The sequence below is a fragment of the Phocoena phocoena genome, chromosome 2 (assembly GCF_963924675.1).
Source record: "Phocoena phocoena chromosome 2, mPhoPho1.1, whole genome shotgun sequence".
Lineage (NCBI taxonomy): Eukaryota > Metazoa > Chordata > Mammalia > Artiodactyla > Phocoenidae > Phocoena > Phocoena phocoena.
The window spans coordinates 159,062,852-159,087,889 of NC_089220.1; the positions used below are offsets into that span (position 1 = coordinate 159,062,852).

Genomic DNA, 25,038 nt, shown 5'->3' on the forward strand with positions numbered 1-25,038 from the left:
TAGAAATGCAAACTTCCTTCCTGAGAAGTCAAAGATTTTTAAAAACTCCATTCTATTTCTAAACTCAAAGAATTAAAATTTATGGAGTATATATGATGAGCACTTTACATTATCTTAGTTAAATTTCACAACATCCCATAAATATTTCTTCTGCGGTTGATGACAGTAAAAGCTAACAATCACTGAGCACGCTCTATGGGCCGGGCGCTATTCTGATTTCTCCCATTTTAACTCACTGAGGAGGCAGCTGCTGAGACACAGAGGGGACCAGACATTGCAGGACAAGGAGACGGTGGAGTCAGGACTGAGCCCAGGAGGTCTCCTCCAGAGACTCTTCTTCATCACTCGGCTACACTGCTTCCAATGGGCCTCAAAGTCAAGGCTCAGATAGGCCAAGTCACGTGGCCCAGGACGCATGAAGCCTTGAGGCCTGCCTGCGCTGCCCGCTGCAGCTCACAGGCGCGGACACAGAAGCCCGCTACTCCTCAGCGGGCAGCTTCTGGCCCCCAGGCTGGGAAGGGACATTTCTGCTCACCCCTCACCCCTGCAGAGGCCTACTCCCCCGACCCAGGTGCGGACTGTCTGGATTTGTCCTACCCAACCAGGAAAGGCAGAAGCGATGCAACCCCCAAAACAGAAAAGAAGCGTGCTGCTGGAAATGAATGCTTCTTGTCCTTAGCATCACAGAGATGCCTCACATCTTTCTGGAGAAGGGTGGAGAACAAAGAGCGATTCGGTAAAAGAAAGCAGAGCTCAGCTAACTGTTCTGTCTGAAGCAGGCCCGCAGCCAGGCCACGTGGTGCACACGTGTGTCTTTGGGGGGGAAGGTCCACACCTTTCAGGAGACTCTCCTACACCTTGCCTCAAAAAGGTCAGAAAGTCCTGTTTACACTGGCAGGGGCACAGCACTTGACACTTACCAAGCATCTCTATCTTTAAAGGGTGTGTTTACACCACCATAAGAGTTAATATACGTACTGTGGTATTATTTATTAAAAATAATGGAGGGACTTTCCTGGTGGCGCAGTAGTTAAGAATCTGCCACCAAGGCAGGGGACGTGGGTTTGATCCCTGGTCCGGGAAGATCCCACATGCCGCAGAGCAGCTAAGCCTGTGCACCGTAACTACTGAGCCTGCGCTCTAGAGCCCACGAGCCACAGCTACTGAGCCCACGCGCCGCAACTACTGAAGCCCACGCGCCTAGAGCCTGTGCTCCACAACAAGAGAAGCCACCGCAATGAGAAGCCCGCGCACCACAACGAAGAGTAGCCCCTGCTCGCTGCAACTAGAAAAAGCCCACGCACAGCAACGAAGACCCAACGCAGCCAAAATAAATTATTTAAAAAATAACAATAATAAATAAAAATAATGGAGATTACTGGAGCTCCACCATTACATAAAAAATATCAAAACAGGTTGGTGTCTGGGCTTCCCTGGTGGCGCAGTGGTTGAGAGTCCGCCTGCTGATGCAGGGGACACGGGTTCGTACCCCGGTCCGGGAAGATCCCACATGCCGCGGAGCGGCTGGGCCCGTGAGCCATGGCCGCTGAGCCTGCGCGTCCGGAGTCTGTGCTCCGCAGCGGGAGAGGCCACAACAGTGAGAGGCCCGTGTACAGCAAAAAAAAAAAAAAAAAACAAAAAAAAAACAGGTTGGTGTCAGAAACCAATGGAAAATATTGTGAGAAAACATTTTCAACATAGTTATCACAGATGATGGGCTAATATTCTTAATATATAAAGATCTCTTTAAAACTGAGAGGGAAAAAAGACCAACCACCCATTAGAAAAGTGGGCAAAAGACATGAGTAGACAATTCACAAAAATTAAAGACATAAAAACAGCCCTTAAGGATCTTAAAAGGAGTTCCACTTCACTCAGGAGAGATGTAAATTAAAACCCCACTGTAATACCATTTCTCATCTATCAGACAGTCAAATATTAAAGTCTGAGGCCACATTCAGTTAATGTTGCTGTAGGGAAACAGGCAAGACCCGCCCCTAAACTGCTGGTGGAAACGCATACGCACAGCCCTCGTGGAGGGACGTTTGATAGATTCTAACAAAACCACATACACCGTTACTTTAAAACAGAGCCCAAAGGCACACCTCTAACAACACAAAAATACATCTGCACAAGCTTAGTCACTGCAGTGTTATTTGTAGTTATATCAGAAATCGAGGTGTCCATATATAGGAATGCTGAGTAAACCATGCCATATCCACATGTTGGGATACGATGCAGCTGTTTAAAAAGAGGAAGAGTCTACAAATCGGCATGGACTGACATCCACTGTATACTGTTAACTGCAGAAAGCAAATGCAAAAGCAACACAGAAAGCAGTAGAGTATAATACTGATTTTTGTTGTAAGAAAGAAGGGGAAATAACATGCATGTATGTGCTCATTTGTGTAAAAAGAAACACAGGAAGGAGGAAGCAGACACTAAGGAGACTGGTGACTTACAGAGTGGGTGGAAAGGATTGGGTATGGCCAGGGTGAAAGGCATGAGCGGGCAGTCACCTCTTGTACACTTGACTTCCGGAGCCACGTTAATGCTTCACACGCTAGAAACAACAATCACCTCGAAACCAAAGCCCAAAATCAGTCAGAATGGAAGGGAATCCCTAAAATGGAATAAAAAGGAACTGAACTATATTTCAAATAATAAAACCACTGCAGCGAGACAGGGAGAAAGGTAAATTTTGAACACAGAACTGTGACAATGTTATCCTCAAGCTAAAGACAAAAGGAACTATAAATACTGAACTACTAGGTTTTTTCACAGAGATATGAGCCATCAACTTTTAACCCCGTATGGTATATTCTAGGATTGAGCAAATAAATACGTTGCAGAGAATGGGATCCACGTTTCTTACTTTGGGGGAAGGAAGTTACAAGTATGGAAAGACAGAATGTTGGCATAAATCATGAAACCTATAGTATGATAAAAATATGATACCTCAAGGGTTTGAATAAACACAGTTGGATAGAGAAAGACATAGCTATACACATATCCACATACAGAGATTATACACACACAAATTCCCTAGCTCTGTCCACTGGGAGAGCCTAGGAGCAATGATACCCAGTGTCCAGGTCTTGATTTCTAAATACCATTCTCCACCAAAAGGAACCAGCACCCCTTGGAGAAATGATGGATCCCAGCGCTGGGGAGGACAAGACAAGCTTGGAACATCTCCTGCCAGAAATTAAGGAAGTACTGAAAGAATGACAGGGACAGATTAATAGGACACAGGAGTCAGGTTAAAGGGCCTTTCCCATTGGCCAAATATGGGACAACTGAGCATTAAAATAACAGTAATGGTTACAATCCATAGACTAAAATAGAACCCAAGAGTCCATACAGATAAGCTCTTCCTTAGAATAAAATACCAAGTCTACTGTAGAAGTGATGTGCGGAAGAAATGATGGAATGAAACCGTCATTTGGCAACTGTCTCAGGAAAGAATCACAAATAGATGTTAAAAGCAGAGTCAGAGTTTGATATGAAACAGAACCATTTACATAATCTCAAAATACTTCCCCCAAATAGGGAAAAACAGTCAACTTAAATGGAAGAACCTGGTAGACATGACGTTAATCAAGTGATCAAAATGAACGTACCGGTAACAGGACAAAGGGCCATGGTGCACCCGGCCTCCCCATGTGATGACCTGAAGGGACAGCACTGCTTCTGTTGTGTGCCTGCCCCAAATTCACAACCTTGGACCCCATCTTGAGAAACACCACCCAAACCAACCTGAGGGGCTCAACAACATAACTGGCCTGGACTCTTCAAGATATCAAGGTGATATAAGGGCCAAGAAAGACTGAGGAACTGTTCCAGCTTAGAAGAGACTGAAGATTCAGGACAGAGAGAGGAGCAAGATGGCGGAGCAGGAAGACGTGGCGCTCACCTCCCCCCACAAACACATAAAAATACACTGACATGTGGAACAATTCTCACAGGAAACCAACTGCAAACTGGCAGAAGATTTCATATACAACTAAAGCTACAAAAAAAGATCTCTACGTAACTGCATAGGCCGAAAAAAAAAAAGGCATCAGGATGAAACTGGTGGCCCTGGGAGGGATGGTGAAGGAGGAGAGGTCCACAAAGGCAGGCCCTCACCCTGGGGAGCCCCCCGTCTGCTGGGAGGTCCACTGGGACAGACAGAGGGGCTGGGGGGGGCTGGACTCTGCTCGTGAGGAGTGCATGTGTGCGGGCTTACCAGCAGTCACAGCCAAAACGGGCACTGACACCTGCCACCTCACCGCACTTCCCAGTCCAAAATGCACGCCAGACGGGGCTACTAGTATAAACAGCAGCTAGGCACTGAATCTCAGGAGGACGGGGTGGACGGGCCCTGGAGAGGACCTGGTCTAGTTGCATGGAGACAGCCGGGAGGGCCTGGTGCGTGGTTCAGGCCGAACCTCAGAGCCCACTGTCTGTGTGCACATAGCGGGGCTGGGTCCGTCAGTGGTGGACTTGGTATGCAGACTTAGTGCACACACCGGGTGATGCCACAGAAATGCTCGTCTTGGGCGGACAGCCCCTGAGGAGGAGTATGCAGCCATTCATTCCCCAGCAGCTATGCTGTGGTTTGCCCGCCCCACACCGCAGCTTGCAGCTGGTTCTGGGGCCAACAGGTCCTGGGAGAGGCAGATCAAGTCCCAGGCAGCAGCACAGCCACCTGCAGCCACAACGCCCCAGCCCTTAGCACCAGCCCACTCCACACCACAGCCCAGCACTAGGTCTGGGAAAAACACAACAGAGAAAGGGACATGACCTTGGGCTGCTTCTGGGCAGAGGTGCAGATGCCTGCACTGGTGGCGCATAGTTTCATGGTGGCCACGTGGGCCTCACCTGCTTCAGCACTCACCTCCTTTGGAACAGAGCACACTCTCAAGGGCAACAGAGCCTTACTGAACCCAACCCTTAGGGCACCTACTCCAACACCTGGGGAGCAGACCTTGCCCCTGACAGGGCTGTGACAGCCACAGAGCAAAGAGGAGGTCCCGCCCAACTTCCAGTGCAGGCTCTGGTCACCGCAACACCAATCGCACCCCTTATCAAGGGGATAATAGCCAGCACACTCTGAGGAAAGACACAGCTGGCATCCACGCCAAAAACAGGCCTCACACCAAAAATACCGGACTCACAGTCTACGTGGGGACACTCCCACATAAAGGCACCCCTTGAAGACCACAGTAGACAACTGATTCTCCTAAATTCGTAGAAACAGAGAAAGTTAAGTGAAATTGAAAAAGCAGAGGAATTACTCCCAAAAGAACAAGAGAAATACCCTGAAAAAACAACCAATAAAACAGAGCTCACCAGTCTACTAGACCCTGAGTTCAAAAAGGAGGTAAAAAAATGCTAAAGGAGTTAAGAAAAACTATTGAAAGAAATGCAGATCACCATAACAAGGAACTAGAAACTGTAAAGAGGGACCAATCAAAATTAGACACATCACTTATCAAGATAAAAAACAATCTAGAAGCAGACTAAATGACACAGAACAAATATGTGATCTGGAAGACAGAATAATGGATATCACCCAATCAGAACAGCACACAGAAAGACAAATGAAAAAAAATGAAACCAACATACGAGATCTATGGGATAATATAAAGCGTGCCAACCTATGCATAATTAGGGGTTCCTGAAGGAGAAGAGAGAGAAAAGGGGACCAAAAATGCATTTCAAAAAATTATGGCTGAAAACTTCCCAAACCTAAAGAAGGAAATAGATAGCCACGTACAGGAAACACAAATAATGTCAAACAAGATGAACCCAAACAGACCTACAACAAAACATATCACAATTAAAATGGCAAAAGTTAAGCTAAAGAGAGAATTCTGAAGGCAGCAAGAGAAAAACAGAGTCAGCTACAAGGGAACCCCCATATAAGGCTATCAGCTGATTTCTCTGCAGAATCTCTGCAGGCCAGAAGGGAGTGACATGATATATTCAAAGTCCTGAGAGGGAAAACCCACAATCTAGGGTACTTTAATCAGCAAGATTATCATTTAGAATAGAAGGAGAGAGAATGAATTTTTCAGACAAGCAAAAACTAAAAGAGCTCATCAATACTAAACCTACCCTAAAAGAAATATTGAAAGGGTTTCTCTAAATAGAAAAGAAGTAAGAATCTATAGGAAAGAGAAAAACATAATAGGAAAGGCAAATATATAAAAGGACTGCAGATCACGTAAATAAGACAGCACACAGATTAAAAAACAAAAAATTTTGTAGAAGTGATTATAACTACAATTAACAGCAAAACGATGAACATGAAGATGTAAAATAGGACATCAAAACCACAAAATGTGGGAGACAGGAGCGAAAAAATATAGATCTTTCCGAATGTATTTGAACCTATCAGTCTAAAGTAAGTAGATACTGTTATGAGTCTACATACTTGAACACCAGGGTAACCACAAATCAAAAACATACAACAGATTCACAAAAAGCAAAAAAGAAAGGAACTCAAGCATAATACAAAAGAAAACCATGAAACCACAAAAGGAAAAACAAAAAGAAGAAATTATCAAACAAGAACTACAAAATCAACTGGAAAACAAGGTTTAAAATGGTACTAGATACACACTTGTCAATAATTACTTTAAATGCCAATGGACTAAATGCTCCAATCAAGACACAGAATGGCAGAATGGATAAAAAAAAACCCCAAAAACCTACAATATACTGCCTACAAGAGACTCACTTCAGAGCGAAAGACACACAGATTCAAAATGAGGGGATGAAAAATGACATTTCATACAAATGGGAAGGACAAGAAAGAAGGCATAGCAATATTCAAATTAAAACAGGCTTTAAAACGAAGTGTGTAAAGAAAGACAAAGAAGGACATTATATAACGATAAAGGGATCAATACAAGAGGATATTACAGTTGCTAACATATATCCACCCTATATAGGAGCACCTAAATACATAAAACAAATACTAACAGACATAAAGGGAGAAACTGACAGGAATACAATAATAGTAGGAGACTTTAACACCCCAATGACATCAATGGACAGATCTTCCAGACAGAAAATCAATGAGGCAACAGAGGTCCTAAATCACACAACAGACCAGGTGAACTTAATTGATATCTAAAAAAACCCAGAATACACATTCTTCTCAAGCATGCATGGAACATTCTCTAGAAACAGACCACATACCAGGACACAAGATAAGCCTCAACAAACTTAAGAGGACAGAAATTATTTCAAGCATCTTTTCTGGTCACAATGTTATGAAACTAGAAATCAACCACAGAAAGAAAAAGGGGGAATAAAATGAACACATGGAGACTAAACAACATGCTACTGAAAAACCAATGGGCCAATGACGAAATCAAAGAGGAAATCGGAAAATACCTCAAGATAAACAAAAATGAAAAGACAACCTTACAAAAATCTACAGGATGCAACAAAAGCAGTTCTTAGAGGGAAGTTCCTAGTGATACAGGCCTTCCTCAAGAAATAAGAAAAATCTCAAACTAAACTACCACCTAAAATAATTAGAAAAAGAACAAACAAAACCCAAAGTCAGCAGAAGAAAAGAAATATAAAGATCAGAGAAGAAAAAAATAAAATAGAGATTAAAATATCAATAGGGGGCTTCCCTGGTGGCGCAGTGGTTGAGAGTCCGCCTGCCGATGCAGGGGACATGGGTTCGTGCCCCGGTCTGGGAAGATCCCACATGCCGCGGAGCGGCTGGGCCCGTGAGCCATGGCCGCTGAGCCTGCGCGTCCGGAGCCTGTCCTCTGCAACGGGAGAGGCCACAACAGTGAGAGGCCCGCGTAACGCATAAAAAAAAAAAAAAAAAAAAAAATATCAATAGGAACTTCCCTGGTGGCACAGTGGTTAAGAATCCACCTACTGGGCTTCCCTGGTGGTGCAGTGGTTGAGAGTCCGCCTGCCGATGCAGGGGACACGGGTTCGTGCCCTGGTCCGGGAAGATCCCACATGCCGTGGAGCGGCTAGGCCCATGAGCCATGGCCGCTGAGCCTGCGCGTCCGGGGCCTGTGCTCCGCAACAGGAGAGGCCACGGCAGTGAGAGCCTCGTGTACCGCAAAAAAAAAAGAAAAAAGAAAAAAGAAAAAAAAGAATCCACCTACCAATGCAGGGGACATGGGTTCGAGCCCCAGTCTGGGAAGATCCCACATGCTATGAAGCAACTAAGCCTGTGCTCCAGAACTACTGAGCCTGCGCTCTAGAGCCCGCAAGCCACAACTACTGAGCCTGCGTGCCACAACTATTGAAGCCTGCGTGCCACAACTATTGAAGCCCGCGTGCCTAGAGTCCGTGCTCCGCAACAAGTGAAGCCACCATAATGAAAAGTCCATGCACTGCAACGAAGAGTGGCTCCTGCTCACCACAACTAGAGAAAGCCCACAGAGCAACGAAGACCCAATGCAGCCAAAAATAAATAAATTAAAGAATTTATTTTTTTAAAAGAATCAATAAAACCATGAGCTGGTTTTTTGAAAAGATAAACAATATCAACAAGCCTCTAGCCAGGAATCACCAAGAAGAAAAGAGAGGACCCAGATAAACAAAATAAGAAATGAAAGAAGAGAAGTTATAAGCGATATCACAGAAATACTAAAAATCATAAGAAAATACTATGAACAGTTATGCCAACAAATTGGACAACCCAGAAGAAATGGACAAGTTTCTAGAAGCATACAGCCTGCCAAAACTAAGTCAAGACGAAACAGATAATTTGAACAGTCCAATCACTAGAAGTGAAATAGAATCTGCAGTAAAAAAAAAAACTCCCTGCAAACAAAAGTCAAGGACTGGATTGCTTCATTGGGGAATTCGACCAAACATACAAAGAAGAACTTACACCTATCCTTCTCAAACTATTCCAAAAGACTAAAGAGAAGGGAACACTCCCAAAGTCATTCTATGAAGCCACCATCACCCCTTACACCAAAACCAGACAAAGACACAATAAAAAAAGAAAATTACAGACCAATATCTTTTTTTTTGGGCGGGGGGGGGGGGGGCGGGTATGTGGGCCTCTCACTGTTGTGGCCCCTCCCGTTGTGGAGCACAGGCTCCGGACGTACAGGCTCAGCGGCCATGGCTCATGGGCCTAGCCGCTCCGCAGCATGTGGGATCTTCCCAGACTGGGGCACAAACCCGTGTCCCCTGCATCGGCAGGCGGACTCTCAACCACTGCGCCACCAGGGAAGCCCCAGACCGATATCTTTGATGAATATAGATGCAAAAATCCTCAACAAATATTACAAACCAAATCCAATAATACATAAAAAAGATTATATACCACAATCAAGTTGGATTCATTTCAGGGTTGCAAAGATGGTTCAACATATGCAAATTAATCAATATGATACATCACATTAACAAAAGAAAAGACAAAAACCACATGATCACCTCAATAAATACAGAAAAAGCATTTGATAAAATTCAACATCCATTCATGATAAAAACTCTCACCAACTGGATGCAGAGGGAACGTATCTAAACATAATGAAAGTCATTTACATCAAACCCACAGCCAACATAATGCTCAATGGTGAAAAGCTGCAAGCCTTCCCACTAAATTCAGGAACTTGACAAGGATGCCCACTCTCACCACTTCTTTTCAACATAGTATTGGAAGTCCTAGCCACAGCAATCAGGTAAGAAAAAAAATAATAAAAGGTATCCAAATTGGAAGAGAAGAGGTAAAACTGTCTCTATTTGCAGATGACATGATACTCTATATAGAGAATGCTAAAGACTCTACATAAAAACTATTAGAACTAATAAATGAATTCAGCATAGTAGCAGGATACAAGATTAATAAAAAGAAATCTGTTGCATTTCTTTACACTAACAATGAAATATCAGAAAAAGTAAAAAAAACAAAACAGAACAAAACAAAACAAAAACTCATTTAAAATCACATCAAAAAGAAAAAAAAAAAACCCAAACCAACTTAGGAATAAACTTAACCAAGGAGGTGAAAAATCAATACATTGAAAACGATAAAACATTGATAAAGGAAACTGAAGATGATTCAAAGAAATGGAAACATATCCCAGTCTCGAATTGAAAGAATTAATATTGTTAAAATGGTCATACTATCCAAAGCAATCTACAAATGTAATACAATCCCTATCAAAATACCCATGACATTTTTCACAGAACTGGAACAACTAATCCTAAGATTTACATGGAACCACAAAAGACCCAGAACTGCCAAAGCAATCCTGAGGAAAAAGAACAAAGCTGGAGGCATAACCCTTCCAGACTTCAGACAATACTACTACAAAGCTACAGTAACAAAACAACATGGTATTGGCACAAAAACAGACAGATCAACGGAACAGGATACAGAACCCAGAAATAAACGCACACACCTATGGTCAGTTGATCTACAACAAAGGAAGCAAGAATATACAATGGAGAAAAGGTAGTCTCTTCAACAAATGGTGATGAGAAAGCTGGACAGCTACATGTATATCAATGAAATTAGAACACTCCCTCATACCATATACAAACATAAACTCAAAATAGTTTAAAGACCTAAATATAAGACACGACACCATAAAACTCCCAGAACATAGGCAAAAAATTCTTAGATATAAATCACAGCAATATTTTCTTAGATGAGTCTCCCAAGGCAAAAGAAATAAAAGCAAAAGTAAACAAATGAGACTTAATCAAACTTAAAAGTTTTTGCACAGTACTGTAAGGGAAATCATCAACAAAAAGAAAAGACAACCTATGGACTGGAAGAAAATATTTGCAAATGATGTGATCATTAAGGGGTCAATATCCAAAATATACAAAGAGTTCATACAACTCAGTATCAAAAAAACAAACAACCCAATCAAAAAATGAGCAGAAGACCTAAATAGACATTTCTCCAAAGAAGACACAGAGATCACCAACAGGCACATGAAAAGATGCTCAACGTCACTAATTAGAGAAAAGCAAATCAAAACCACAATGAGGTATCACCTCACACCAGTTAGAATGGGCATCATCAGAAAATCTACAAATAAATGCTGGAGAGGGTGTGGAGAAAAGGGAACTGTTGGTGGGAATGTAAATTGGTGAGGCCACTATGGAAACAGTACGGAGGTTCCTTAAAAAACTAAAATAGAGCTACCATATGATCCAGCAATCCCACTCTGGGCGTATATCCAGAAAAGATGAAAACTCTATTTCAAAAAGATACATGTACGCCAATGTTCATAGCAGCACTATTACAATAGCCAAGGCATGGAAGCAACCCAAGTGCCCATCAAGAGATGATCAGTTTAAGAAAATGTGGTATATATATATATACACTGGAATATTACTCAGCCACAAAAAAGAATGAAATATTGCCATTTGCATGGACCTAGAGAATATTATACTAAGTGAAGTCAGAGAAAGACAAATATATGATATCGCTTATATGTGAAACCTAAAAATCAATACAAATCAATCTATATACAAAACAGAAACAGACTCACAGATATAGAAAACAAACTTATGTTTACCATAGGGTGCAGGGATAAATTAGGAGTATGGGATTAACAGATACAAACTACTATAAGTAAAACAGATGAGCAACAGGATTTACTGTATAGCACAGGGAATTATATGCAATATCTTATAATAACCTATGGTAGAAATAATCTGATACAGATATTACTGAATCACTTTGCTGTACACCTGAAACTAACACAACTATACTACAAATGAACTATAATTCAATTAAAAAAAAAAAAGAAGGGCTTCCCTGGTGGCGCAGTGGTTGAGAGTCCGCCTGCCGATGCAGGGGACACAGGTTCATGCCCCGGTCTGGGAGGATCCCGCGTGCCGCGGAGCGGCTGGGCCCGTGGGCCATGGCCGCTGGGCCTGCATGTCCGGAGCCTGTGCTCCGCGGCGGGAGAGGCCACAGCAGTGAGAGGCCCACGTACCGCAAAAACAAAAACAAAAAAAAAAAAAGGAAAAAAGAGAAAAAAAAGATTCTTGACAACTAAACGCCACATGAGATCCTGGGCCAGAAAAAAATTTTCCCATTTGTTACTGATATAACAATATTAAAACAACTGTTAAAATTTGAATAAGGCCTATTTGTAGATTAGATAAGACTATCATAACCAAAAATAGGTGTTCAGCAGATATGACCTGCAAACCAAAATTCTGTGGTGGCCCTCTGTAGCTTTGAAAATGAGGTAACAGGAAGACAGTCAACTGATTCCAGGCCACATGCAGCACTCGAGAGAAAAGAAATTCAGAAAGAAATGAGAAAAATACATGAATCTGCAGGATTATCATACCCAGTTCTGGGTTCAAATCCCAGCTCAGCTACTGTCTGACTGAGTAACACCGGATGGGCCACACCTCTGGTCTCATTCCCATCAGATTTTCTGGGGAACGAGGCATAGTGTTCATTGGTGAGCTACACAACGTATTTTGCATGACTATGTGCAGAAACAAGGAGCCAATCATCTTTCAAGATTACTTCTATTTTTAACATCAATCAGTGTCCCAAAGCAATCCTAAACAGCCCTCTCTTAATCTTAATACTATTTTCCATTAAATAGCTCTTAGGACAATGAATTTTAAGCTATTAAGTTTCCTTCAAATTCCCCTAACATCTTGGAATTCCATTAGTTCTGCTATAATGATTCTGATGTTTAAATTCTCCTTACTCCTTCCTTTTGGCATCTCTAATTTGCTTTGCATGCGTTCTTTCAGAGCTCACGTCTTTGCGTTTTAAGTACCAAGATTGCACAAACACAGCAATTCTGAATATATAACACCTCTGGAACATCTCTACCCATAGGCACTTAAATATAGAAACTTTTATTCAGAGAGCTCACACTAAGATTCTGCTTTATTATTCCAACAGCTCTGGAGCTTAGGAATAAATCGCATGAAAAGTGGGTAGTTCTGGGGTGAGGCCAGCATGCCTCCTAGTGGACAGTATAAAACATTTCATTTTTAACGAGGTTCGGGCCATATTAACATGCAAGTCCACTTTTAACTTGCTAATCTGTGAAGGATGAGGTCCTCTTTATAAGCGAATACACGTGCTATCCTGTCTTTGGCTTCCTAAGCAGAGGAGAGTGAAGTCAGTCTTTCCTTGATGACGTGGCTCCACTTCTGCGGGCCCTTGGACTCGATCACTGAGTGCACTAGTTCATATTCTGGCTCCCGTGTCACGCTGCTGCCCTGGGCCTGTGTGGACAATGACCCTCAGGTTTTCCAGTTCCAACAGCCCCACTACCTGCTAGTGCTTCTAACTGCAGCCTCAGGCCTGTGAAGTTGTTACTGGGCTTCCCCTAACACAGTGATGTGCCTTATGAGGATGGGTCTCCATCTTCATGGAGATTTTGGCAGGTCACAGCTTTGTGGCCCCCATTTTAAATCAGTTATTCTTTTATTTAGCTTTCTAGTGTCTATCATATTGTTGTCTGTCTTTTTTTAGAAAGCTACACTCGCAATTTCTTGGAAATAATAATAAAAAAAGAAAATGCTCTTTCAATAAAAAGACAAAAATGGCTGAGATTGTGGCCAGCATGTTCTACATAATTCACATTCCTTAGGGTTTCACTTAGGTCTTTTTAGGAAGAAATGTTGCTCTCATTCTTTTCTGGCTTACAATTACACATTTCTTGACACTTTTCCAAATAGAGGCACTATTGGCAAAGGACTTTTTCACCTGAGAGGCCTGAGAAAAAGCTCTCTTTAACTGTAATTATGGTATAATTATTACATAACATAATTAATTATGTATCATGACAGCAACTGACATTTGGCCCTTAGAAGTCTTCTTTTCTTGTTGCTTTAATTACAAGGGACTCTTACTTGCCCAGTTTTCATCTCATTTATATCTGCTAGGCTGAGAGACAGTCAGATGAACAATTCTATGGAGAGAACTGTCTCTCATTCATGGGCTACCAGTGAATACCACAGTTTAGTCTACAGATTAAGGATAATACTAACTGATTTTTAAAAAGAAAAACTATGCGAAGAGTAGAGGGAAGGCCAAAGAGAAAGCAAGGGGTAAAAAAAGTTATGGTTCACGCTCAGCTTATACTCGGAAGGAAAATGGCTTGTCTGTATTTCATATAACTGGGAGGATCTACTACTCATAAAAAAAGTATATAGAACACTAGTACAATCGTATAGTTATATATTTTCTCCCAGGTCAATATTATACTTAAGAACACAGCACTTCATTACTTTTTATACGTAAAACGTTAAGAAACAGTGTGTGTGATAATCACAAGAGAAACTATTTACGATAAGTTGTTCAAAATGTTATACCATTTAGGGACTTCTCTGGTGGCACAGTGGTTAAGAATCTGCCTGCCAACGCAGGGGACATGGGTTTGATCCCTGGTCCGGGAAGATCCCACATGCCGCAGGGCAGCTAAGCCCATGTGCCACAACTACTGAGCCTGCGCTCTAGAGCCTATGAGCCACAACTACTGAGCCCACATGCCACAACTACTGAAGCCGGCATGCCTAGAGCCCTTGCTCCGCAACAAAAGAAGCCGCCACAATGAGAAGCCCATATACCACCCCTGCTCACCGCAACCAGAGAAAGCCCACATGCAGCAACAAAGACCCAACACAGCCAAAAATAATAAATTAATTAATTTTTTAAAATGTTACACCATTTGGAAATTAGATTGGGGAATATATTATAAAGCTTATTTTGATTCAATTCTTGGGAGGAAAGATGAAAAGTTGATGTTTGCATAGCAAAAGAAGACAGCAAAAATGGAAACCTCAGCAGAAGTTCTCCACTGTCTGGTCTGGGGATGCAATTCTTTTCTCAATGACCTCTTGGGATTTCAGTTACTTAAGGTTCTCCAGTGAAAGTTTTTTCTAGGAGAATTAGCTCCCAAGAAAGAACTAGGAGGTTTGTTTGTTTGTTTTTAACTTGAAAAGAGACAGAACGTACATACTGCTTTACAACTGTTGGCTATCAGACTTGCAGTCTTCTTGAACGTCTTTTCAAGGTAGTGTGCAAATCTTTCATTTTCATTTTCTTTTGACCCGAGCTGAAGAAATTCACCTATAAAAAAGGAAAGTGGTCATGTGAGGGTTTTTTTTTGCTTGGCAAAAAAATAAGATTGAATAAAAAAGAAGAAAAGTCAGAATTAACCTACCACGCACCAAATCTTCAATCACTTGGGTTAAAATAGATACAACGGTTGTATTTCCAATTCGTGCCAGAGCTATCGATGCTGCAGAAAGAATTAAATCGCCAGCAAGGACAGCCTAGAAGAGAAGAAAACTTTCAGAGAAAAGTATCTGAGCATCGGAGCCAACAATGAAGTTAACTTCTCAGAAGAGAAACAGGATGGGAGGTAGGGAGGGGGTCATCCTGGATATGTTTTTCCCCTTCCTCTTCCTCAGCAGGATTACGTTATAATCAGCTACAGATTTGGGATGCTGTTTGAACTGGATGGGCTCTCAGAGATGACCCAGTCTGCCTCTCCAGTTCAGAGCTGAAGAAATGAATGCCTAGAGACAGAAGTACCTGACCCTCTGGCTTCATCCCTAGCCCCAGCAAAATGTCACTGCATTCATTTAGTTACGCTGGACCATTCGCTCTCCCATCAAACTATGTGGCTGTGCCTTTGCACTTACTGTTTCTTCTGCTCAAAAGAGTCCTTCCCCTTCATCACCTGGCAGACTCATGTGCAGAATTAGTTCAGGCGGCACCTGCAGGAAGTTCACTCAGATCCCTCACTCTGATCTTCTGTGAGCACAGCACCCCTTGGATATTGCTGTCTTCCCACATTTTTCCTATTTACCCAACTCCTAAGGGCATGTAGCGGGAATTATCCAGCTAGTACCTAGTACGCACCAGTGCACAGCCCAACCCATGCTTTTCTCAGTGAAAACTAAACCAAGGAATCTTGGCTCCAAGTTCAATGCTCTTAGAACGCTATTACACTGCCCCTCATTCCAGGACAAAATATTTTTTTCACTGAACACCAATCAATATTTTCCCAATCTTCTTTAGATTGGGAACAAACGTCTGCATTGTATTTGCAACTAATCATAAGTTATTCATGACCAAATTACATGCTGTACTCAAATACACTAATTTGCATACTTAAAGATATGGATAGGTGTTATAGAGTAGTTATGAATGATAGAGTGTGTGGAATTTGAATCCACAGAATTTGCAACATAACCACATTTTAAGTTTTTTTATTTGTTGTTGTTTTTGTTTTTGGCTGCACTGTGTGGCATGTGGGATCTTAGTTCCCCAACTAGGGACTGAACCCATGCCCCCTGCAGTGGAAGCGTGGAGTCTTAACTGCTGGACTGCCAGGGAAGTCCCAAGTTTTTATTGTCTGTTAGTTCTCTAGTATCTAAAATTAGTGATGTTCAGTATGTTTACCAACTAATCATTTTATATAACATATACTGTATAAGGTATCTTGATGTAAATGTAAATATACATTTAGAATGTCATTGTGGGACTTTCCTGGTGGCGCAGTGGTTGAGAATCTGCCTGTCAATGCAGGGGACACGGGTTCAATCCCTGTTCCGGGAAGATCCCACATGCCACGGAGCAACTAAGCCTGTGCGTCACAACTACTAAGCCTGTGCGCCACAACTACTGAGCCTGTGCTCTAGAGCCCACGAGCCACAACTACTGAGCCCATGTGCCCCAACTACTGAAGCCCGCACATCTAGAGCCCATGCTCTGCGACAAGAGAAGCCACTGCAATGAGAAGCCTGCCCACCGCAACGAAGAGTAGCCCCCACTCGCCGCAACTAGAGAAAGCCCACGCGTAGCAACGAAGGCCCAATGCAGCCAAAAATAAATAAAATCTAAAGTTATTGTACACATTATGATTTATAGGTACACACACATCCATCATCCACCCTACATCATTAGCAGCTGAGGGCTCAGGATCCCTAGGCTTTTGCCTCTTTCCTCTCCTGGCCCTGGGGATCCCAGAGGCCAAAAGCTTCCAGCATCTGGAAATAAAGCTGCCACACTGGGGATGGCTGGGGTGAGGGGTTAAGGGAAAGAAGGGATAGGGACCCAGACAGGGGAATGAGGGTTCATGGAGGAGGTGCTGTACGAATGGATTTTTATTGGTAACACAGCAGTTTTGTTTGACAGGCAAAAAAGGGGAGACTAGCAGGTGGCCCCATGCAGGGCAGACCAGCCTTGCAGCTGAAAGAGGCAGGTGACAGCGTAAACACGGTCTTCCAAAGGAGGCCCCCGGGACTTTTCTGGTGGAGCAGTGGTTAAGAATCTGCCTGCCAATTCAGGGGACACGGGTTCGAGCCCTGGTCCGTGAAGATCCCACATGCCGTGGAGCAAGTAAGCCCATGTGCCACAACTACTGAGCCTGTGCTCTAGAGCCCGCAAGCCACAACTACTGAAGCCTGCGCGCCTAGAGCCCATGCTCCACAACAAGCCACCGCAATGAGAAGCCCAAGCACCGCGTTGAAGAGTAGCCCCCGCTCACCGCAACTAGAGAAAGCCCGCGCGCAGCAACAAAGACCCAACGCAGCCATAAATAAATAAACAAATTAATGAATTAATTAATAATAAAAAAAAGGATGGAGGACCCCAACAGCAGAGGCAGTCACAAGAGGGGACCAGTCAGGAGAAAAATCTTAACTTGTTCACTTAATCCTCCCCCTTTGCCCAAGGGCTCAAGTATAAAGCTTTAAGGACAGGCTCTGAAAACAGACACAGCAGACTGCAGGACATGTCATAGAGTTACCCAGGGCCTCTCCAAAATGAAACTCCACCCTTTTTTACCAACATTCTGATGTACAGAATTCTGTCAATAGGACACAAAACCTTTTCATCTAAAATCGGAAATAAAAAGATTTAACAAAATCATGTGCGCTAAAGAAAAACCAGCATGTAAAGATAATAATGAAGGTATATTTCTTCTTTGAATACGATTAGAAAACAGGTGGGAACCAGGTATTACAGACATGTGAGGGCTGGGAAGGTATGGAGAGGGAAAACTCATTCACATTAATGTTTTGTTTGTGCTTCAAATGGGCAGGATGGCCAAGGGAAGGGCACGTGTGGCGGGAGATGCCTGCTCCCAGAAGGCCCGTGGGTCTTCCCTTTTATTTGCTGAATTTTATCCCCTTCCTCAACCCATGATTTAAACATCCTTAAACAAGATGCCACATTCTACACACCCCCTTCAAGAAATGCTAATAAAATAATGTGGAAATATGCTTTAAAATATACATGAACTATTCAATTATAAAGCTTCTATTTAAAAAGGTAAAAATTTCATGGGAGAACAGTATCCCTCTGAGATTGATACAGATGTATATGAATATGTGTGTGTATTTATACATATATATATATATATTAGTTTTATTTATTTACTTGCCTTGAAACTCTTGCATGTGGCAGTTAGTAAATGGTTAAACAATTAAAGTGAATCTGAGTAATGTAAGCCCCAAAGTAAAAGGCGTGATTCCTCATGAAATATACTTTTTGGATAACTACAAAAATCTCCTTCCTTAACCAAATTCTATATAAAACTGTGAAGAAGCAGGAACACTAAGTTTATTTTTCTGTGCTATTATCCATGATCAATATAGCACAGTGTATAGACCAGACATCGAAAACTATTTTGAAAGCTGGAAGACCACATTTGATGAAGCATATTTTACTTTTTTTTTTTTTTTTTTTTTTTGCGGTACGCAGGCCTCTCACTGTTGTGGCCTCTCCCGTTGCAGAGCACAGGCTCCGGACACGCAGGCTCAGCGGCCATGGCTCACGGGCCCAGCCGTTCTGCAGCATGTGGGATCTTCCCGGACCGGGGCACGAACCCGTGTGCCCTGCATCGGCAGGCGGACTCTCAACCACTGCGCCACCAGGGAAGCCCATATTTTACTTTATAATGAGACAAATCTGGAAAATAAATGCAATCCAAAGAGTATGGGATTTAATAAGAAAGATTTAAAAAACCAAAAAGCCGTACCTTCTTTTCACCCCAGATCTTATTAACTGTGTGTTTTCCTCTTCGGGAACTTGCATCATCAATGACATCATCATGGACCAGGCTGGCAGTGTGGATCATTTCTGCAATTAAGGCTATGGCACGCTGGCTTGCTTGCACATTTCTAGTTAACAGAAAGCAATGCTTTTTAACAGAGACACCGCCTATAACCTTCTCAGCAATCATCTTGTGAAAACTGGACATCGGATCTAGGATAAAGAATTTTATTTCTCTAAGAGAAACTATATAAAAACTTTGGCTTCCCTACACAGCCAATTCTATCATTTGGAGAACATTTTAAAAATGCACATGATACCCTGCACCAAGATTATGTTTTCGGGACACCACACTAAGAAGTGGAATTTGTATAATTAACAACAAAAAAAGGATAAACACCTGAGATGTCTGGGTATCTGGCTGAAGAATCATCGTTATGTCCTACAACAGTGGTCTTGGTCAGTTGGTCAAGTTTACAGTTAGGTTACAATTAAATTTCAGGGATGGATGGGGAAGATGGGTGAAGAGCATTCTAAAGAAGTGTATGAAAGAACCAAAGGTCACTGTGTTCAAAGCTTTTAATAATGTCTTAAATATTTAGTAAGAAGACCTTGATAACCAAGAGAGCTGGAATTCATAATTCCAATTGGCTACTGATATTGGTTACCAATATGAATTGATAATTCATACTGGAATATGAATTCCAATTCAAATTTAACCTGTGCATTAGAAATTTAAACTTTCATTTCCCAGATTTAACACAAAATACAGGAGAAACATTCCCAAGAAGATACTTGGATGCGACTCTTACAGTTAAAAGGGAACGCCAATTTCTTTTTAATCATCATTATTCTCACCATCATCATCTATGGGAATTTTAAAAAATGGAATTTTAAGAAAATCAAACTGGAGAAATAACCAACTGAATTTTCTGAATCTAAAACAGAAGCCTGGCTCAAACACACGCTAACTAAATGTTTTATTTATTCCTAGAGCTTACTTTTCAAATATCACCATGTTCTCTCTTAGAGGGGAGAAAAGAGAGAGGGATACTGAAATGTGACTTTTTTTCTTTAAAAACCTAATCTGAACATCTGCAAAAGCCAGTGCTCATTCCAATTCCTCAGATCCAGCAGAAAGCCATGAAAAATGAAGTATAACTAACACTAAAGGTGCTGGAATTTAACTACAAACACTAAATCAGCCTGAAGACTATCTTCCCGTCTTGCTTGAAATGTAATTTTAAAATATGGTGCTTTACCAGCAACTCTTACTTAAGATTTTTAGAACTAAACCTCAGAATCTTCCAACTGCTTTTAGCCCAGAAATCAACTGTAAAGTGCCGCACGTTATTTATTAATGTCACAATTATAACAGTTCTAAACACTTATGGATCACAACACATTCTTCTGAGGAGGGAGAAGTAAAGAAACAGGGGAGGGACAAATCATCCTGTAAAACTACTTTAGTTTATGAGAAAATGGAGCTTTGGATGGCTTCCAAGAGCTTGTTCTGAATCCTTCTGTGAGAAACTCACAGACCCTATAGAAGGAAGCTTGGACCTTAAGTATTTTTCAGGTAAATTTACTGGATCCTATCTTAATGCACAAGAAAAGATGTGCATTTTACCGTTGTTTTCTACATAAATAGAAAGACTATTTCTTTAGAACATTTTCTCAATGAATTTCAGTCTGATGAAATATACACTTGCTACTCATTCATAGTAGATCTTACCTTAAACAACTGGTAAGACCTCTAAGCCCTTCTCATGTATTTAGAGGTCGGGCATCACTTCCGTTATCACAAACTATGTCAGCAGGCAGGGGTCCTGCTGGGAAGCTGCAGTAAAATGGCAGTACTCACTGAGACACTGGAGTTTTTTGTAATTTGAAGATATTAAAACAAAGATTTCTTAAAATATCTTGAAATTTCATAGACTACATATATGTAAAAGTGCCTTTTCTATGGCTAAATTGATGAAATCAGGATTCTTGCTTAGAAAGTTATTTGGCATCGTGACACAGCCCCTACATAGGATAAACATCACATTTTAGATGCTTTATCATTTTATCTGATGTACTTTTTCCTGCACAATTAGCCGTTAACATGTGCCAGCTTCTATCTGGAAAATACTGTCACTACGTGTCCACAGTACAGCATAATGGTCTGGAACCCAAATTTACAGATCACAGAAACAACTCACACTGTTTTGAAGATGAAATCTTCGAAGTACCGAACTGAGTCATGCCTTCAAAAAACTGGGCACCATGTCTACTTCCTGCTGTGAAAGAGCTGCCACACTTTCCCAACTTCTGGGAGAGGTGCTAAGAAAAACCAGTCAGGCGAGACAGCAGGAGAAAATGAGGCCCCGAGTCTGAGTCTCGAAAGGTGGCTCTGTCCTCCATCCTTCACACCTGCAAGAGCGTGCGATGACTCAGCCAGCCCCTCACAACAGTCAGGTTTTTCCCTCTTCATTAGATTTCAAACAACATTTTTATAATGAATAATTTCAAGCACAGATGGAAACAGATGGAATAATATAATGACCCCCCCACATACCCTTCACCAAGCTCACATGTGATTTAAATAAAATGCTTTTTCCTCCTATTCATACTGATATATAATGCCAAGTCTTAAAGAAATGACAAGTAAACCCCCAGTGTGGGAAAACTGCCTCCAAAAAGAATATCAAACCTTATCAATGGGTTACCCTGATTTTCAACAACTGAGGGAAGCAGAAGAATTTAAATAGTAAATGTGGTTTCACTCTAACCGAGACAGAGAAGTTTCTATTCCCAAAGCTACAGAGGTTGTATAAAGACCAGAGTTCTCAGCTGGGTTACAGAAGGCTCTGTTTCTATTTCCCAATGTTCTTCTGTTTATTTTCTTCTGCCAATTCTAAACAGAAGCGTTTCACTTTGTTTGTGAGAACTCTGACGAGATTAGTGTTTCTTAAATATCATCTCTTGCCCACCGTGTCAAAATCAATACTCTTGAAAATACAGACTGAAAATTCCTTAGACTTAGGAACTGGGATCCCTCACGATGGGGCTCAGGAACTGGCATTCTGAAGCAGCAGTCCTGGTGATCCTGACACACAAAGTTGGGGACATGCTGCTCTGTAAGTGGAGTATTCGCCTGACTGCAAGCCCCAAACGGAAGCTTCTCCTGAGAAGGGATTTGACACAAGCTCAGCCTCTGCTGCCCCCCTGCAGCCCCGCCTCTAAACCGCAGGCATGACCTGAAACTTGGGGGCCCAGTTTAAAGGTTTTATGCCAACGACTCCCCAAGTCTCTTCGGAGCTGGAGGGCAGGAAGTCTCCCCTGTTCTGAAAGGCACAGTCATGGGAGGGTGACCTCCTCTTCTCTGACACTTCGCATCATCTCGAGTTTTAAAGGCACGAATGAACACTTTATCAGTTTGGTACTGAAGAACTCTCTAGTTAAAACGCAAACAAAGTCTCTCTCTGTCTGTCTCTAAAATTCTTCAGGATGTGAACTGCATCTCCTAGTTGTTACCTGATAAAAGTACACACATTGAAGTTTTCAGTATGCTGAACAATATATCCACGTCACTTAAGATTCTATCTTTATCTGCCACTGAGCTGACTTGCTACAAGTTTGGGTCCCTCAACTATTGACACTGTGGAAAGTGTTCAGCTCCCCCCTGGGTCTGCACTGCCAGATCTGGTGCATCCGGAAGCAGTACCTCCAGAGGGAGAGAAAAGTCCCAGCAGGCACACTCCGCACTCGTGCGATATGATGTGAACGATGGGGTTTGTCCCAGTTTCCTGTGGCCCGGTGACAAAACACCACAAACTTGGTGGTTTAAATCAGTAGAAATTCTCCCACAGTTCTGGAGACCACACGTCCAAAAGCAGTTTCCCTGAACTGAGATGGAGGTATCGGCAAGGCCAGGTTTCCTGCAGAGTCTCAAGGAGAGAATCCTTTCCTCACTCCTTCCAGTTGTGCTGGCTGCTGGAGGGCCTTAGCTTGTGGCCACAAGCTTGAAGCAGCCACCTTCAAGTCTCTCCCCTCCATCTTCACACGGCCTTCTCTTCTGTAATGGCAATCTCCCTCTGCCTCCCTCTTTAGGGATACAAATGATTGCATTTCGGGCCCATCAGATAATCCAGGATGACACCCCCATTTCAAGATCCTTAACTTAAGCATATCTGCAAAGACCCTTTTCTTGCCATATAATGTAACACTTACAGGTCCCAAGGATTAGGACGTGCATACTTTTGTGGGGCCATTTTTCAGCCTAACACAGTTTCTTACTTTCACCATCCTCTTCTGCTGATGCGCAAATGTTTCCTTTTCAGTGATCTGGTTCTTAAAATTACTTGATTTTACTTCATCTGTCTAAAATCTTGTTTCTCCACATTACTGACACGACCTTGAAGTGTCTCCCCTTCCACAGTGGCGTCCAGGTTGAACGCGGGGGACGGAAGGCGTTCCTGCCCACCCCTCACTCTCGCTTCTCATCCTTGGCCCAATATTTCTGTTCCCTGGCCTCTGCCCCCAGCCACTGCGGTCTTGTTCCGTTTCCCTGTATTCCTCACTGGCACACTGATGCATGCACATCAAAGGTGCCTTCCTTCTAAGGGACAGCAGAGCGCAGGAGGGATACCTGTGAGCTCCAACTTGCTTAGCACGTCATTTTCCTTGGTCACTGGCCATTCACCTTTGAAAACCCAAACAAGCGCACCAGACTACAGTGGAGACTGCCTTTCTTTGGAGGGAAGAGCGGTTTTAAACTTGATCCTAACAGTAACAAATCCATCAGCAGTTTTAGTATCAAGAAAAATTAACTGACATTCAAGAGCAGCAGCTCCTGAATCTTTCAGATTTATATCCAGATAAAAACAGATGTCTGCAAAGTTGCATCGTAAATGATGCAGGATTCATGCTCCTGGTTATTTTCCTGCCACTGAAGAAACACTGCATTTTGGAAACCCTGGACATGTGGAGAGTGACTCCATGATGCTATCTCAGACCTGCAGCTTATCCAGGCTGGCTTTCTCCACAGGATCCAGGGTGCAAAAGAATGCAGCAGCATTTGGGTTTTTTAAATTGCGCACAGCTGATGAACGTGTAGACGCTGAGTCCTTCAGTGATAGAATCAGCCTCCCCCTGGGTGGTGGGAGCCAACGAGTGAGCACACACCACGTTCAAAGCCCCACTGCCGCCTTGCTCTCAGTGATGTTCCCCTTAGGCTTGGGCCTGACCTCACCCATGAAATGGACAGCCACCTGGTTATCAAAGCCTCCTCTACCTCAGCAGGTATCCCTTATTACAGACTTTACGTCAAGACCCATTTTAATTATGAGTATGGACACATCAAGAGTGCCATCTCCTAGGTTAAAGACAAAAATATTTCTCGTGGCGCCAACCTTCCTAACCCATAAGCCGCCGCAGCAGTAGCTGGCTCAATGATTGAGAACACACAGAAACCAAGAATGGTTCTAGAATCGCTAGCGGCCTGACTCCAGGAATCATTCGTGTGAGCTGGTGCTGTGATGACTGTTTTGTTACAGTTTCCCTAGAGTAAGTTTTTGCAGTTTCCTTTGTCTTTATGACAATCACAAAAGTTACTTCCTCTGAATTTAAGAGTTTTATCGCATTTGGAAGCTTGACCTATTTACTAATGTGAAAACTGCATCTTATCTGTTCTATCTAATCAAATGTCTGGCTTTGTAAACTAGACTAGCGGGATTCAATGCCACTTGACCGTTTGTACAGTCAAGATCAACAGATCTGTGCCCAATGTAACTTCAGTAGGCCTGTTATCCCAATCACTGGCAGTGATATCCACTTTCCAGTGCCAGAAGATTTCCACGAGAAACTGATGGTGTCAAGACTGATGATAAGAACAGGTGCCTTCAATGAGGTCTCTGAGTAGGACAGGTTTGGTTTGTTTGAGAAGAGACACTAATTGTGTTGTGGTCAATAAGTAGAGCAATTTCACAGAATCTATTCTTTATAAAGCTCAGTTCTGACTTGGATTCTTTGATAAGGTAAGTTCTGACCCACAG

The 25,038-nt window shown here is 42.5% G+C and overlaps 1 protein-coding gene across 2 annotated transcripts in view; it reads right to left on the reverse strand.

Annotated features, from left to right (window-relative positions):
* PDSS1 (decaprenyl diphosphate synthase subunit 1) overlaps positions 1 to 25,038 on the reverse strand; it is a 46,845-nt gene that overhangs the window by 10,843 nt on the left and 10,964 nt on the right. For both annotated transcript variants that reach the window (XM_065871425.1, XM_065871424.1), the window contains 3 exons: positions 18,987 to 19,128; positions 15,159 to 15,270; positions 14,955 to 15,064 (listed from right to left, as the gene is read on the reverse strand). In XM_065871425.1, the coding sequence (XP_065727497.1) occupies positions 14,955 to 15,064; positions 15,159 to 15,270; positions 18,987 to 19,128 (364 nt within the window). The remainder of the gene's footprint in view (positions 1 to 14,954; positions 15,065 to 15,158; positions 15,271 to 18,986; positions 19,129 to 25,038) is intronic.